Source organism: Scyliorhinus canicula, chromosome 20 (genome assembly GCF_902713615.1).
Source record: "Scyliorhinus canicula chromosome 20, sScyCan1.1, whole genome shotgun sequence".
NCBI classification, from domain to species: domain Eukaryota; kingdom Metazoa; phylum Chordata; class Chondrichthyes; order Carcharhiniformes; family Scyliorhinidae; genus Scyliorhinus; species Scyliorhinus canicula.
In genome coordinates, this window is record NC_052165.1 from 66,880,363 (window position 1) to 66,895,427 (window position 15,065).

Here is a 15,065-nt window from a genome sequence, read left to right on the forward strand (position 1 = left end):
TCTGCCAGATGAAAATCTCCCCCAATATTTGAGTCTGATTGAGACTAATTGGGTGTTACAGCGCTGAATAGTGGGAAAGAAACAGCATGATTCAGCAACTTCATCGCGCCCAGCTTGGTGTCACCATGAGGTTATAGAATCTCGCAAAAGGCCTCTCACGAGATTAGTGATGTGCGAAACTACTGGTCTGATTCAACGGAATCTCATATAGCGTCGCAATCTGGATCTCTCCCTCACTGGGTGTGATCCAGGTCAGCATATTTAAATATATATGTTTACCAGTCCCTCACTGGGTATGATCCAGGTGAGCATATTTAAATATATACGTTCACCAGATTCACCTGGCACCCAATACTCAAAGGTCGTGCCTGGGAGACTTCGCCAGGTTGACGTTTAGGACTGGTCCACACAAACGCGGACCAGTCATAATGGCACCTGGAAGGGTGGAGGAAGGATCACCCAGGCCATTGGAGAGCCCACGTAGTTGGGGATGAGGCAGGGGGCAGTCTGACTTTCCCCACTTGCACCTGGGCAACTTGGCACAGTCATCCTGGCAGTCCCAGCATACCCATGTTAGCACTGCCAGGGATCAGACCCGGGGAGGGGGGCCTTACCAGGTAATGGGGGGTTCCCGGGGCCTCCCCAAAGATAGGGGATGAGGGGGAGCTGGGGGTAGTCAAAAACAGGTGGGGCAAGGGAAGGGGGGGGGGGGGGGGGCGAGAGATTGGGGCTGCCAGACAAAATGCTGCCCACTAGGAGGAGCCTTTCAGCTCCCCAGCAGCAAATTCCTCTAAGTGTGGTCTCAGCAATGAAAATCTCCTAGAGGCCAAAAAATACAGCATAGTGCCAAAAGACTTTGCTAAATGTGCCATTCAGTGGACTTTGAGTCCATTGCTTTGCGCCAATATAATCCAATAAATTACAGGTCAATTAGTTTAGATTAACACTGGTGATAGGGATTCTTTAATTAGGTATATTACTACATATCTAGGAAAAGAAAAAAGACTGCAAAACACTAAGATGGGATTCAAAAAGGAAGATTTTGCTTGACAAACCTAAAAGCTGGTGAATGGAAGTGGGGGCATTTCAAAAGCCTTTGACAATAACAGCACAAGGTGAGGAATTTAACAGTTATGGAATTAGAAAAGTTGCAAATTGGATTAAATCAGGTTTTTGAAAATCGTTTTTGCGATATGGCAAGGCTGTTAATTGCCCAGCTGTCTTTACCTTACGACGATTCTACTAGGCCTTCATCTTGAAGTGCTGCGTAGCTCTTTGATACAACCAGATTCTTTGAAGCGGAGCACTTGAGCATCTTAGTATGGCACTGAAGTAATCCAAAGGTCAGACTGGGTAAAGAGATTCTTAAAAATGGAATGCAAATTCTCAAGCTGCTATTTTAAACGTGTGATCTTTGGATTATTTGGCCAGCAAAAGAACCATAACAAATTTTAGATTGGGAGGGAAGAATAAAAGCCAGGGGCAGCTTCTGAGTGCTTCTTCGACCACTTCTTTCATTGTTATACAGCAACAATTTGAATATAGGGATAGGGGGATTGGTGTTCAAAACTGAACAATATGATGCTTGAATATGTAAAGGTCAAAGAAATAGAAACGGTGAAAGAAATAGAGTAATACTAAATTGTAATCTTTGAGGACTACTTTCCAGTAATATGGACAGTACTGTCCCCTTCGTGGAAATATGAAGAATCAATATAATGGGAGTTTGGAAGGTGGGTGTAGCAAATGCCATCTGATACAATCCATTCTTCAGTTTGAAGTCTAAAACTTTCTAAAGGACTACGGTGAAAATTTACTAAACAAAAATTAATTCTACAATCTATAACAGAGACACCATGCACAAAGCTTCAAATTTGGATGGCTTTATTGACTGTTGCACGTAATGTGGCTGTCAGTACAATCCTCTATGGCTAGTCACTGCCACCCAGAGGAATCTTTAGACCATTTTTTGTTTTACTTCTTGAATCATCTTCAGGACAAATGGTCACAAAATATAATCACAGAGTAAAATGGTGGTGGAAGGAATAAGTCAGGGATGGTATTTGCTTGCTCTGCAATGACAACTACTCTTGTTGCTGCGCCAGCAGCTTCTTCATTCCGGTTTGCTTCGTATATCTTTGTTCCTATATGTTGCTCCAGAACTAAATTCATCTACATTCAATTTACCTATAGCAGCAAGTAATATTCAGTATAATTAAATGTACATTCCTTCATATGTACACACATACACAACAGAAAGTTCTAAAGAAACAACATCCAGAGAAAATTGCACACCAAGGTTGAATGTCTTCTAAATGAGCAGCTCATAACTGCTTTCAATTTTTGTAAAACAGCTTTCTCCCCTCCAATGTACCGACAGTTACGCTGGGTCCCTCGCGTTCAGACCAACTGATTTGTTTCTGCCATATTTCCTGTTCCTATCCAGGTAACAAACTGTGCTGGTCCCTGGACCATTTTCTGAAACTTTCTAAGGATAGATTTCAAACGAGGTTGAGAACTGAGGACTTTTTGTAACCGGAACCGAGGACTTCTTGTAATCGGAACCAAAGGTCAAAGCGACTTGATATATCCTTCCTTCAGTTAGTTGATACCTCACTTCAGAAATTGAAGTGCAAAATTAAAGCTGCCTCTGAAGAGGCATCAATCACATTTAGAAGCGTAGGTGACACTGATTGTGCAATCCTAAAATCGGGTACTGCAGTTAATGGTATCCTGTGTTCAGCAGCACTCGAGATTCTAGCTTACACAAAATTGTGTGACCAGATTACTTAAAAAGTGATCTTGCAGCCGACTTATTGTTCCAACAGTACTTTAAAGTTTAAGGGCTATTTGACAGTCAAAAATCAATTCTTAGTTGTAATAGAAGACAGTGTGTATAAACTAATTTCTTTTAGGGATTCAAAGGAGGAGAATGGACATTTTTTCTTTCCAATTCAACTTTTTTGTTTTAGTTTTCTATCCTCATCTCCACAAGGTGTCAACTACCTTGGGTGAAAGCAGTTTCTAGTGCTTCTCTCTAGATGCTATTATTCACAACAGTCTTAACACAAATTACCATCAAGCTACCAGGCTGTCGTGGACGTCACGTCCAGGCCTGATCTTATCCTCACCCACCGTCTACATAATCCTGCATAATGATCAACTGTAAGGAACAGTGTCTGACCTTTCCACTGCACTGAGGGACTCCACTGAGTGCTGAAGCCAGCTGCAGCATTCCTATGACAATCCTCAGGAGCAAACTATTTTCCATCTTACCCTGGCACAAGGAGGCCATCTTCTAATTGATAATAGAACATCACTGACTAAACTTCAGCTCATGCTGCCAAGTAACCAAGGTAACTTTGTGACTCTCCAACACTAGACACAAAAAAGAGATGTTGCTGAGGAAGCAAGGCGCTTCACAATGAAAAAAAAATTATTGGCTGTGAAAGTAATCGACTACTGTTAACTATTAAATAATGGTTATTTCCATGGAATAACAAGCCTTATTTTAACACATGCATGTTGATAATATCAGCTATAATGTTAGTTTGGATGTTAGATAAAATATCAAATGAAAAATGAGTTACCAATCATTTTGTGCATTGCAAAACAGTGATTAGTAATAGAATGAAATTATTGCTGTTATTCATCTGCCTCATCTATAACTGAGAAACAAATTTGTTAAATCCATCCCTTCACCTATTGCGAATTTCCTTTAACACATGAATTTAATGTTTTCTTTGTGGTAGTATGCAATGTTCAACAAATTGCAACTGTTTCCTCAAAAATTTTGCTGATACCTCAACTGGAGCACATCATTTAAACTGTTGATTAGCTGCACTGCAATGTATTCTCTCTAGAATAGTAGAACAGTTGAAATGTAGAATTTTGCTTTTAGATCATTGAAGTTTAATAAGTCACTGCATTTACTTAGTGCAAAGCTTGCGCAAGACTAATTTTGTGCCTCATTTTGGAAAATACCCATTTTGTTGTTACTGCAGAATATTATAATCATATGCTTTTTAAAAGTTTGCTAAACTTATTTTTAAAAGTTGCAAACTCTTAATACAATAAATATTCACGTGCGCACACAACGGGGCATTTGCAGTGTTATGTTGCCCGACAACTGCTCATTGCATTGCCTCTGGAATTCAGAAGTACTTCAATAACCCTATCCTTATTCACATATAGCCAATCAAAAGAAAATATACTCCGAGTGCCAGTAAACATTGATACAATAGCTAGAGAGTTGTGCATGTTTAGTCAGAGGATCTTACTGTAACTTTTGAAAAGGGTGGATGGGGAGTGGGAATGGTCACACTTCGATCGATATTCGTATACCTAAAATACCCATAACAGAATGAGTACTGAAGTTGCTCAGTTAAAACAAGAATTTCCCACCCCTTCAAGATCGGTAAGTTGGCAGATGGATCCAATTTAGATAGTTGGTCCCATGTCACTCTCTGTCCTTGGGACACTCGTGTATTGTAGCAGCTGGGTCTTTATTAACATTAAACATTGTGCTTTATAAAACAAAACACCTGGGAGTGTTTTATGAAACAAAACACCTGGGAACTTCACAGTAGACATGATTTCGCACAACTTGACAAAAAGAAAATCAATTTGAAAGATCCTACACCAAGTTACACCAGTTTCAGGAAGGTGATAAATTAATTTCTGGAATCTGTTCATCGGTGGGAGAAGATTCGCACCCAAATTCTCCTGAACCACCATTTATCTGTCAGCTTAGACATACTGGAAAACTGAAGACGTGATCTTTGTTGCTCAACAAAGTATCTGGAACTACACAAAGAGCTCTACATGATCTTTCTTGATCTGACAAAGGACCTTGACTCCATCAACTGCGACTCCCTTTGGAAAGTCCTCCAGGGACTTGGATGGATTACTATCTTGAAACTCCTATGTGCTAGTATGACAGCAGCCATCCTTTGGATGGATTCGAGAACGAGATTTTTCATATCTGGATGAGCGGCAAACAAGGCTGTGTGATTGCATCAGTTCTCTTCACTATCTACCTCCACCTGGTCACAGAACCTATTCATGACCAACTCCACAAGCGGTCATGATCGCGTTAGACTCAATAGGGAGCTTTTCAACATCAACAGGTTGAGAGCCAAGACTATAGTGACCCTCCAGCATATTCACAACTTACAATACATTGACAACTGAACTGTGCAGTTGTGACGCACACTCCAAACAACATTCCAAGTACCCTCAGCTTCTTCCAACTCTGCACCCAAAAGGATTGGTATTTCACTCAACATCAGCAAGATGCCAGTCCTCCCCAGTATAAGCACCATCGATTCCTGCTGCTGTTGTTGGTTGGGGAGACTTTAGACGTCCTTGAACACTTCTTATATGTCAGAACCGACGTTCCTCAAAAGGTCACCAAAGGAGATCCAGCACAGAATGAGCTGTGCCAGAGCAGCCTTCCAAATATTCAAGTCTTCAACAACAGAGATCTCTTTATGAGGATGAACGTGTTAGTCCACAACGCTGTTGTTGATACCACTCTTCAGTATAGTATTGAGACTTAAGGTTACCTACTAAAGGCACTGGAAATATTACATCAGCACAGTCTCCACAGGATACTTGATCAAAGGGAAAGACAGGCAATCAAATCCGGCATCCTCATAAAAGCCAAATTCCTCCAGTACGGTAACCATGATTATGTAGAATCAGCCCCACTGGCCTGGGCACTACGTCAGCATGACAAATAATTGGGTTCTGAAGAAGATCCCCCTTTCACAGCCGAAGAGTGGAATCAATCTCAGCGAGGGCAGATAAATGTTTTTAACACTTTGAAGGCCTCATTCAAAAGTAGGCAAATTGATACCTGTGCATGGGAGGGACCTGCCGTAAAACCTTGCATGTGGCGGCATGTCATCCACCAAGCCACAACACAGTCTGAAACTGACTGCATAAACTCTGCTGTGGAGAAGTGACATAAGTGGAATGAGTGAGAGAGAGAGAAAGAGAGCGAGTGCACAGTACCACGGCAAGAACTCGGCTTCCTCACGGTAACTCTTGTCTTCTCTGCCCAAAGACCAGTGGCTTCAGGATTGGTCTGCTGAATTACCCGAGAACACACGAATCATGAAGCCCGACAGATGTCATTCTTGTTTTGGGGGACTGCCAATGATGATAACCGACAAAGATGTCAGACATTTACTATGAATACTGAAATATTCTGCTGCAGACTGAAGCAAACTTTTCCACCCCTTCATTGGTGGGCTATATTCCCAGCAAAGGCAAGGTTATCAATCGGTAAGTTAACAGGATGATCAAATTTAGATTGTTAGCCCGGGTCACCCTCTGCACTTGGAACACAGGTGCAGTGGAGTAGTTGGGTCTTTGTTAATATTAAAAATTACTTCACGCTAGACAAGGTCTCGCACAACTCAACAAGAAATAAATCTGAATGACTTCACACCCAAGACACATTCCACAGCTGTATCAGTGAGAATGCAAAGCTGCTTCACAATGCAGAACGTGTGCAGTCGACTTTCGAGCAGGCTCCCACAGTCCAATTTCTCCCATTTATTTCAATGATCTGGCTGAATTCAAGAGTTTGCTGTGCCTCAATTTACTGAAAATTGGTAATGCAAAAATAAGTTACTTTACAATCAATATCCAATACTATACTTTTTCAGAACTTGACAATTAAAAATAGAGAAGCTCTTCAGGTATTCACAGTGAGAGATTGCTGCAGGTGTGTCGTTTGATTCCCATACTTGACACTTGTCCTGTCACATCGAATTGAACGCTGGCAATTAAAAACTGCTCCAACCCAACAACGCAGGGTTGCCCACCAGCAAATGGGCTGAATGCAGAAGAAAACAATTGGTCGTCTTGCCAAACATTAATAACCACATGTATTCCGAGACTCATAAAAGGAGGAAGTCTGCAAGGAAAACAATTAATTGACCACTGTAGCTCATTAAACTACAATTTGCAGCAAGAAAAACTCCAGGGTTATGCAGTTGAGGGCAGTATATGGTGTTACAGTGTTTTCATATTTTTGCTATTGCTCACTTTTGCCACAGAAACGTTTTGATTCCGAGGGCGTCCCAAAATAAACTTACACTTTAGCTGACTATATTGGACTTTTAAGCTGTACCCACACGCACCGTTCCTTAAACTGCCTCCACAATTTAAAACACATAAACAAACAGTCGTGGTTAAAAAAAATCTTTTCATTATCTTAAATCTATTGCTTTCTTCTCCTGTGCATGACTATCATAACATCCATACTTTTAGTGAACATGTTAAAGAAAAATCAGTATACTATGTAAGAATTAGACATAAATTACAAACTTCTCTTGCTATCAGAATATAATGGTTATTGTTTCTAACATCCACAGTGAGCGTGATGCAATTAATCATATTTTCTCACAACCTTTTTATAGCTATGTAAAAGTTTTGGAAGTGACAGTCACGCATGCAAAGGTCCGCATCACATCTTAAAAATATATAAAAAGGAGAAGAAAAGTTATTTCCTGCTGTTATTTCTGGCCTCAAATTGACCTCAGGAATGCACAGCAATTAGAACTTTTTGAAAAACTGTTTCATGGGATGTAGGCGTCAGTGGCTAGCCCAGCACTTATTGCCCATCCCTAATTGCCCTTGAGAAGGTGTTGGTGAGTTGACTTCTTAAACAGCTGCAGTCCATGTGCTGTAGGTACACTCGCTGTTCTGTTAGGAAGGAAATTCCAAGATTTTGACCCAGCGATAGTGATGGAACGGCAATATATTTCCAAATCAGGATGGCGTGTGGCATGGAGGGTAACTTGCAGCTGGCAGTGTTCCCATGAATCTGCTGTCCTTATCCATCTGGGTGATTGAGGTCATGGGTTTGGAAGGTGCTGTCATGGGACCTTGGTTGAGTTGCTGCGGCGCATCTTGTAGATGGTACATACTGCTGTCACTGCGCATAGGTGGTGGAGGTAATGTGTTTTGAAGGTGGTGGATGAGGTGCTAAACAAGTGGGGCATTAATCACGTGGGCTGCTTTGTCATGGACGGTGTTGAGTTTCTTGAGCGTTGTTGGAACTGCACTCATCCTGGCAAACAGAGTATTCCCATTACATTGCTGACTGTGCCTTGTTGATGGTGGGCAGACTTTGAATGTCAGGTGGTGAATTGCTCTACACAGAGTTCCCAGCCTCTGGCCTGTCATTGTCGCCATGATAGCACAGTGATTAGCACTGTTGCTTCACAGCGCCAGGGTCCCAGGTTCGATTCCCAACTTGGGTCACTGTCTGTGCGGAGTCTGGAAGTTCTCCCCATATCTGCATGAGTTTCCTGCGGGTGCTCCGTTTTCCTCCCACAAATCCCGAAAGACGTGCTGTTAGGTAATTTGGACATTCTAAATTCTCCCTCTGTGTACCCGAACAGGGCCGGAATGTGGCAACTAGGAGCTTGTCACAGTAACGTCATTGCAATGTTAATGTAAGTCTACTTGTGACAACAATGATTATTATTATTATATGGCTGGTCCAGTTCAATGTGTGATCTTAAAAGGGACGGGACAGGTTACGCAAAACAGGAGTCTTTGGAGCAGAACAATAAAATGCACATTGCATGTTGTAGTGCTCCTTCTTCTTCCAAACAACGTACCCCTGGCTTACACTAAGCACAGGAGATTTGCCAGCCGTTCATAACAAATACAAAACACACCAGTAGCAGACTTTTAACTGGGTCATAATTTTTGATAACCTTGTTCCCATACAAGATTTGTAGATCAGTTGCAAGTTTTGTCCACTCTCGTGAGGGCCAAGCACATTTCCACCAAGGTGTCGGAAAGAAACATTGTCGTTCAATGACTGTACAGCATAGTACATCGCTACCAGTGGCTGCAATCAGTTTTTTACCATTTTACATTTGGTACGTTAAAAGGGCCTTGATGATTTGAATGCAATTTTAACCTCTCTTTTTAAATGTCACTTCATAGAATCGTTCCTAATTTCATGTCCACGTTGCTTTGGTTTCCTGGTTTTATTTCTTCACAGCTGGTATTTACTCAGAGTGACTGTGTCTTGGCTACCAAATTTAATCTTCACACGACAAGAATCTCAAATGTCCGATTGTTGACATGTTATCTGGAAGTATCTGGGAAGGAAGGGGATTTAAAAACAGACATGTTTAATGCACCAATGTTTTGTTACAATGTTGGTTAAGAGGTGAAAATAACAATGTCAGATTGTTTAATCCCATCAGCCTTTACACTGTCAGCAATTATGGCTAAATAAGAAAGAGGCAGTCATATGTTTTCTTCAAATTCGACATCTCCAGCGTACATATTTATTTCCTTGCTATCGCACTTGCCACTGAGTGGACAAGTGCAGCATTCATTTTAAGTCGGGCGGCATGGTAGCACAGTGGCTAGTACTGTTGCTTCACAGCTCCAGTGTCCCAGGTTCGAATACCAGCTTGGGTCACTGTCTGTGTGGAGTCTGCAAGCTCTCCCCGTGTCTGTGTGTGCTTCCTCCGGGTGCTCCAGTTTCCTCCCACAAGTCCTGAAAGACGTGCTGTTAGGTAATTTGGACATTCTGAATTCTCCCTCTGTGTACCCGAACAGGCGCCAGAATGCGGCGACTAGGGGCTTTACACAGTAACTTCATTGCAGTGTTAATATAAGCCTACTTGTGACAATGAAGATTATTATTATTAAGTCACCACAGTAATGATTATATGACCTCCACTTTCATACCGAATCTCCTTCAATAGAACTACTTTTCCTCTGTTTGGTCTACTTGTCCAGGAGGATTTCGAACTGGGAAAAAGTCAGCAATCCTAGCTTGATCGGTGTAGCTTACAACAGTACAATCTTAATCGGTATCCAATAAATGTTCTCCTGTGAAGAATGGCTTCAGGAGTTTAGATTGGATAACTTGGCCTATTTGTTGTTACAGTTGTCACAAGCATTAAAGCCTCTCCATGCATGGAGTGTGCAAATAACCTTCAGAGCCAACCAACTTAGGCAAAAACCTAAGAATATTTGCTGCTGATTTCACGCACTATTGAACCTTTCCTGAACCCTACACATCTCATTAAATTCCTCTCTCCTGTGTTTATTATTCGTGTCTAAATATAGGTTAAATTACTGTGTTTATTGTTCTAATTTAATGATCTAGAAAGGATCATCGCCTTGTTGTTAAAGACAAATCAAAAGAACACAAGAGCTGCTCTTGCTGCACTGCGAGTGCTACTTGGCTAAACAAAAGTGCTTTTGGAGTTGGGTGAAAACAGGGAGTTGGGGGAAACCGGGAGACGGTGAAGCTAAAAAGATCGAGTGCAGAGCTCAGTCTCAGTCCGGGCAGGAGGTGAGCACATCTGAGTTTCATAAAACACCAAGGTCGGATTTCAGTTCTCATTGGCCCCGCAATCAGCGTTACAGTGAAGCAGTCATGAGTTTTAAAAAGTGCTTTTCTTAAATAAAGACCTTAACTGAGAAACAACACAAATAATAACGTCACTGTAATATAAGTAAACAAAGTAGGGAAAGGGAAGTAAAGTTAGCATAAGGGAAGTAAGTAAATAGTACACTTATAAAAGCACATTCATTTGTTAAGAAAAGGGAGTAAATGAGGGATTTAAGGGTGGTCATTGCAGAAGAGTTCACACCCATGATATGCTCCTCTTTTGCTCTGTGACAAATCATGGAAGCTTCAGTTCTCCGCGGTGACCACGTGTGCAGGAAGTATGTCCAACTGCAGCTACTGTCTAACTGCATTTTAGCTGGAGCTGAGGGTGGATTCGCTGTGGAACATCCGTGATGCTTACCAAGTCACGGATAGCACACCGCAGGTGAAGACTGAACAGGCAGAAAGGGCATGGGTGACCACTAGGCAGAGTAGAAGAAGGCAGATAGTGCTGGAGTTCTCTGTGGCCATCCCCCTTATAACAGATGTACCGCTTTGGATACTATTGGGGGAGGTGACCGGCAGGTGAAAGTAGTGGCAGCCAATTTCAAGGAACCATGGGTGGGTCTGCTGCACAAGAAGGGAGGAGGAAGTATTCGGGGATTCAATTGTAAGGGGTTCAAGCAAGGATTTCTTTGGCCACAAAAGAGACTCCAGGATGGTATGGTGCCTTCCTGGTGCCAGGATCAGGGATGTCACTGAATGGATGCTGGGCAGTCTGAAGGGTGAGGGCAAACATATATTGTTGAACACATTGGTACCAATGGTATAGGCAGAAAAAGGGCTGAAGTTCTGCAGGCAGAATTTAGCTAGGAAGTAGATCAAAAAACAGGACCCTGCAGGTTGTAATCTCTGGATTATGTTCAGTGCCACGTGCTAGTGAGTATAGAAATAGTATGTTAGTCTAGGTGAATGTGTGGGCTGGAGAGATGGTGCAGGAGGGAGGGCTTTAGATTTCTGTGACATTGGGACCGTATTTGGGGGTGGTGAGACCTGTACCAGGCGGATGAATTGCACCTGAACCAAAATAGGACCGGTGTCCTTGCAGGGAGGTTTGCTAGTGCTGTTGGGGAGGGCACAAACTAACTTGGCAAGGGGTTGGGCTTCTGAGAGAAGGTTCAGCGGGGATAGAGGCATAGCCAAAATTAGAAGAGACATCAAGTGAGTCAAAAGGCATAGAATTCCTAGACCAGTTAAGTCACAGGGGAGTTTGGCAAGATTGGATGGCATTTAATGGAAGGAGTCTGACTAGTTGAGGGCACAAATTAATACATAGGGGTATGATGACATTTCTGTCACTGAGACATTGCTGAGAGACGGGCAGGATTGGCAGCTCAATATTCCAGGATATAGGATCTTCAGGTGAGACTGACAGTCTACGAGAAACAGAAGAACAGATATAGGCAAATTTAAGAGAAATGTGAAAGTAATAGGGTCGTGATCGTGGGGATTTCAACTTCCCCAACATTTTTAAAAATGTATTCGTTCTTGGGATGTGGGCGTCGCTGGCTGGGCCAGCATTTGTTGCCCATCCCTAATTGCCCTTGCCATTTCAGTGGGGGCAGTTAAAAGTCAACCGCATCACCATGTGGATCTGGAGTCACACGCAGGTCAGACAAGTACAGCAGATTCCCTTCCCAGATGGGTTTTTGACAATGGGCAATGGTTTCATTGTCATCATTAGGCTTTTAATTCCAGGTTTTTAATAAATTCAAATTTCATCATCTGCCGTGATGGGATTCGAACCCAGTAGCATTGCGCTAGGTCTCTGGATTACTAGCCCAGTGACAATACCACTATGCCACCTCCTCCCGCTCGGGTAGTCACAGTGTAAAAGGTTTAAAGAGAGCGGAATTCTTAAAATAGATCCAGGAGAAATTTTTACACCAAGACCTAGAAGGTTGTACAAGAGAGGGGTGGGTCCTAGTTTTAATTTTCGGTCACAAAGCCGGGCAAGTGGTTGAAGTATCACTGGGGGAGCATTTTGCAGACAGTGATCATAACTCCGTTAGATTCAAGATTGTTATGGCGAAGGACAAGTATAGGTCTAAAATCAAAGTTCGAAACTGGGGGAAGGCCAATTTTAATAAGATCAGATATAAATAGGGCAGCACGGTAGCACAGTGGGTAGCACAGTTGCTTCACAGCACCAGGGTCCCAGGCTCGATTCCCGGGTTGCGTCACTGTCTGTGTGGAGTCTGCACATTCTCCGTGTCTGGGTGGGTTTCCTCCGGGTGCTCCGGTTTCCCCCCACAAGTCCCCAAAGACATGCTGTTAGGTCATTTGCACATTCTGAATTCTCCCTCTGTGTACCCGAACAAGCGCCGGAATGTGGCGACTAGGGGCTTTTTTCACAGTAACTTCATTGCAGTGTTAATGTAAGCCTCCTTGTGACAATAAGGATTTTTTTTTTAAATTCAAATTTGACCAGAGTGGACAACGAGCAGATAATTTTAGTTAAATCTGTGACAGAACAGTGGGATGCATTCAAGGAGGAAAATTTTCTATTAAATCTACAATACCAAACAAAACTAAGGGGCTAAATTTAACCAAGATTACGGGGCTGGAAACTAATGACATTAGCTCAAAGATGCACAGCCCATCCAATATATAATGGAGAGTAAAATCATATCAAATGCTGAGCGAGAGCGCTCCACCCTATTGTTTGGGTTCCGTCTCAGGTGAGTAAAGTTAGTAGTGCCCCATTAGGGTTAAATATCAGGGCAAAAACTTCAAACTGCAAAAGGTTTGTTTTTTAACCACAAAATGAATGACATCACTGCACTCTTACCAGAGAGAAGGGCTTTGGATCGGGTGCTGCGGCCGACATTTTTATTTCCTTCCAGTGTCACAACTGAGTTTTTATGCGTCTTCTTGTGATGCTCCAGGTATGTCTTTTTGGCAAATGCCTTTCCGCACTTAGTGCACTTGTGCAGCGAGAAGTGTTTGGTGAATTTTACTTCAGTGCTAGGCTCTGCTCCATCGGGTTTCCTGCCAACGACGGCAGCGTATGGGACAGGGGAGGCAGAAGTGCCATCATGTTTCCTGGTGTGCTTTGTTTCATCCCTCTGGGCACCTCGTCTCGGCACTCTGTTCAGGACAAATTCAATCGGTTTTTTCACTGCCCGGCTCTCTAGATTGGCAGTGATTTTGCCCAGGTAGCGGGTTGACTTCTTGTGCACCACTGTTATATGTCTGACCACGTCCCTCTTGCGACGCGTCTCATAGGTGCAAAGGGGGCACTTGTAGAACTTGACATAGATATTGTTACCATCTGTGTGCAGTTCGATGTGCTTTGTCAGGTTCTGCTTGGAGGTGAACTGTCGCTTGCACAGCTTACAGTAAAGCTGCTTGAAGTCGAAGCCCATCGAGAGCTTGGGCTTTCTGGGGTTGGGGTGGCCAGCTGCCGCAGATAGGCTTGAACTCTTGGGGCTGTCATTCTCTTGCTTCACTTTGTTTTTCAGCATTGGAGTGATTTTGGTCTCGCCCACTTGACTTGAGCTTTTGGGCTCACCCTGAGGAGAGGTCCTGTTGGCAGGCAGTGTGACCTCTGTATTGCCTGTGCAGCAGGCATTAGTTTCCGTCACCTCCAAACAGCGTGCCACAGCTGTGCTCTGCTCCGGGGGCTTGGACAGACTCTCTCCCAGATTCATTTTGTGGACAATCAGCATGTGGCGCTTCAACATAACTTGCGAGCTGTACTTTCTCTTGCACAAAAGGCACTTGCACGCCGTCAGGTTGTACTCCGCCTTTGAGGAAGACTTGCGCCTGCGGGGTGGAGAAGCTGCCACATGCTTGGAGGATGATTCTTCCAAGCTGAGTGGCTGTCCGGGTTTGGTGGCGATGTCAGGGGTAATGCAGTCCCTCCTCAGGCCGCGGTGCACCTCATCAAAATGCCGTCGCACGTTTGCTTTTGTGGCAAAGAACTTGTGGCAGACCGGGCAGTTCCTGCCCACTGTGACGACGCCAATGCCCTTGGACTGCCTTCTGGTGTTACAGAGGGTGGACTCGTGCCCCGCACGGTTCTTAGTTTCAATGTACTTCTTCAGCTCTTCCATCCTCTTCTTGTGAACTTTCCTAACGTGCCGGCGCACGCTGCGCCGGGAATTGAATGTTTTTGCACAAAGGCAGCAGATCAAGTGCGGAGCAAGAGTGGAACCATTGGAGATCTTCATCTCTGGAAGGGGAGGTTCCTTGCTTTGTTCTATTTTTTGCCCTTCTACTTCTTTCTTTATAAACTCTGTGGGGACTGGACCAACATGTTCCAACTCTTCTGCTGGTGCAATCTCTGGCATCTTTTCAACGACTGACTCTTGTACTGGTAATTGGCTGGAGGTTTGTGGACTGTACGTTTCTATGTTGACGACTGCATCATCGAGTCTACTTACGTGCTGGTACACTGCATTCTGATTTGTTTCTATGGGTTCAAGTCTGATGACGTAGTCTTGCTTATCAACCCTAGGATAAATTGCTTCCAGAAGTTCCCGTATGGTGCGACTCTGTTTATCACTGGCATCTGGAAAATCTAAGTGGTTAAAAAAAAAGTTTTCTTTGTTAGTGGAAGAGTGTGGATCGTTTAAGGAATTGAGTTACAGCTTTAACATATATTATAAATATA

The 15,065-nt window shown here is 43.2% G+C and overlaps 1 protein-coding gene across 3 annotated transcripts in view; it reads right to left on the reverse strand.

The window, feature by feature from the left end:
• Positions 1-8,404: 8,404 nt before the first annotated feature.
• The window catches only part of LOC119955146 (zinc finger protein 800-like), a 123,318-nt gene continuing 116,657 nt past the window's right edge, over positions 8,405-15,065 (reverse strand). For all 3 annotated transcript variants that reach the window (XM_038781070.1, XM_038781068.1, XM_038781069.1), the window contains 2 exons: positions 13,239-14,972; positions 8,405-9,134 (listed from right to left, as the gene is read on the reverse strand). In XM_038781070.1, the coding sequence (XP_038636998.1) occupies positions 9,121-9,134; positions 13,239-14,972 (1,748 nt within the window). In that variant the 3' untranslated portion in view covers positions 8,405-9,120. The remainder of the gene's footprint in view (positions 9,135-13,238; positions 14,973-15,065) is intronic.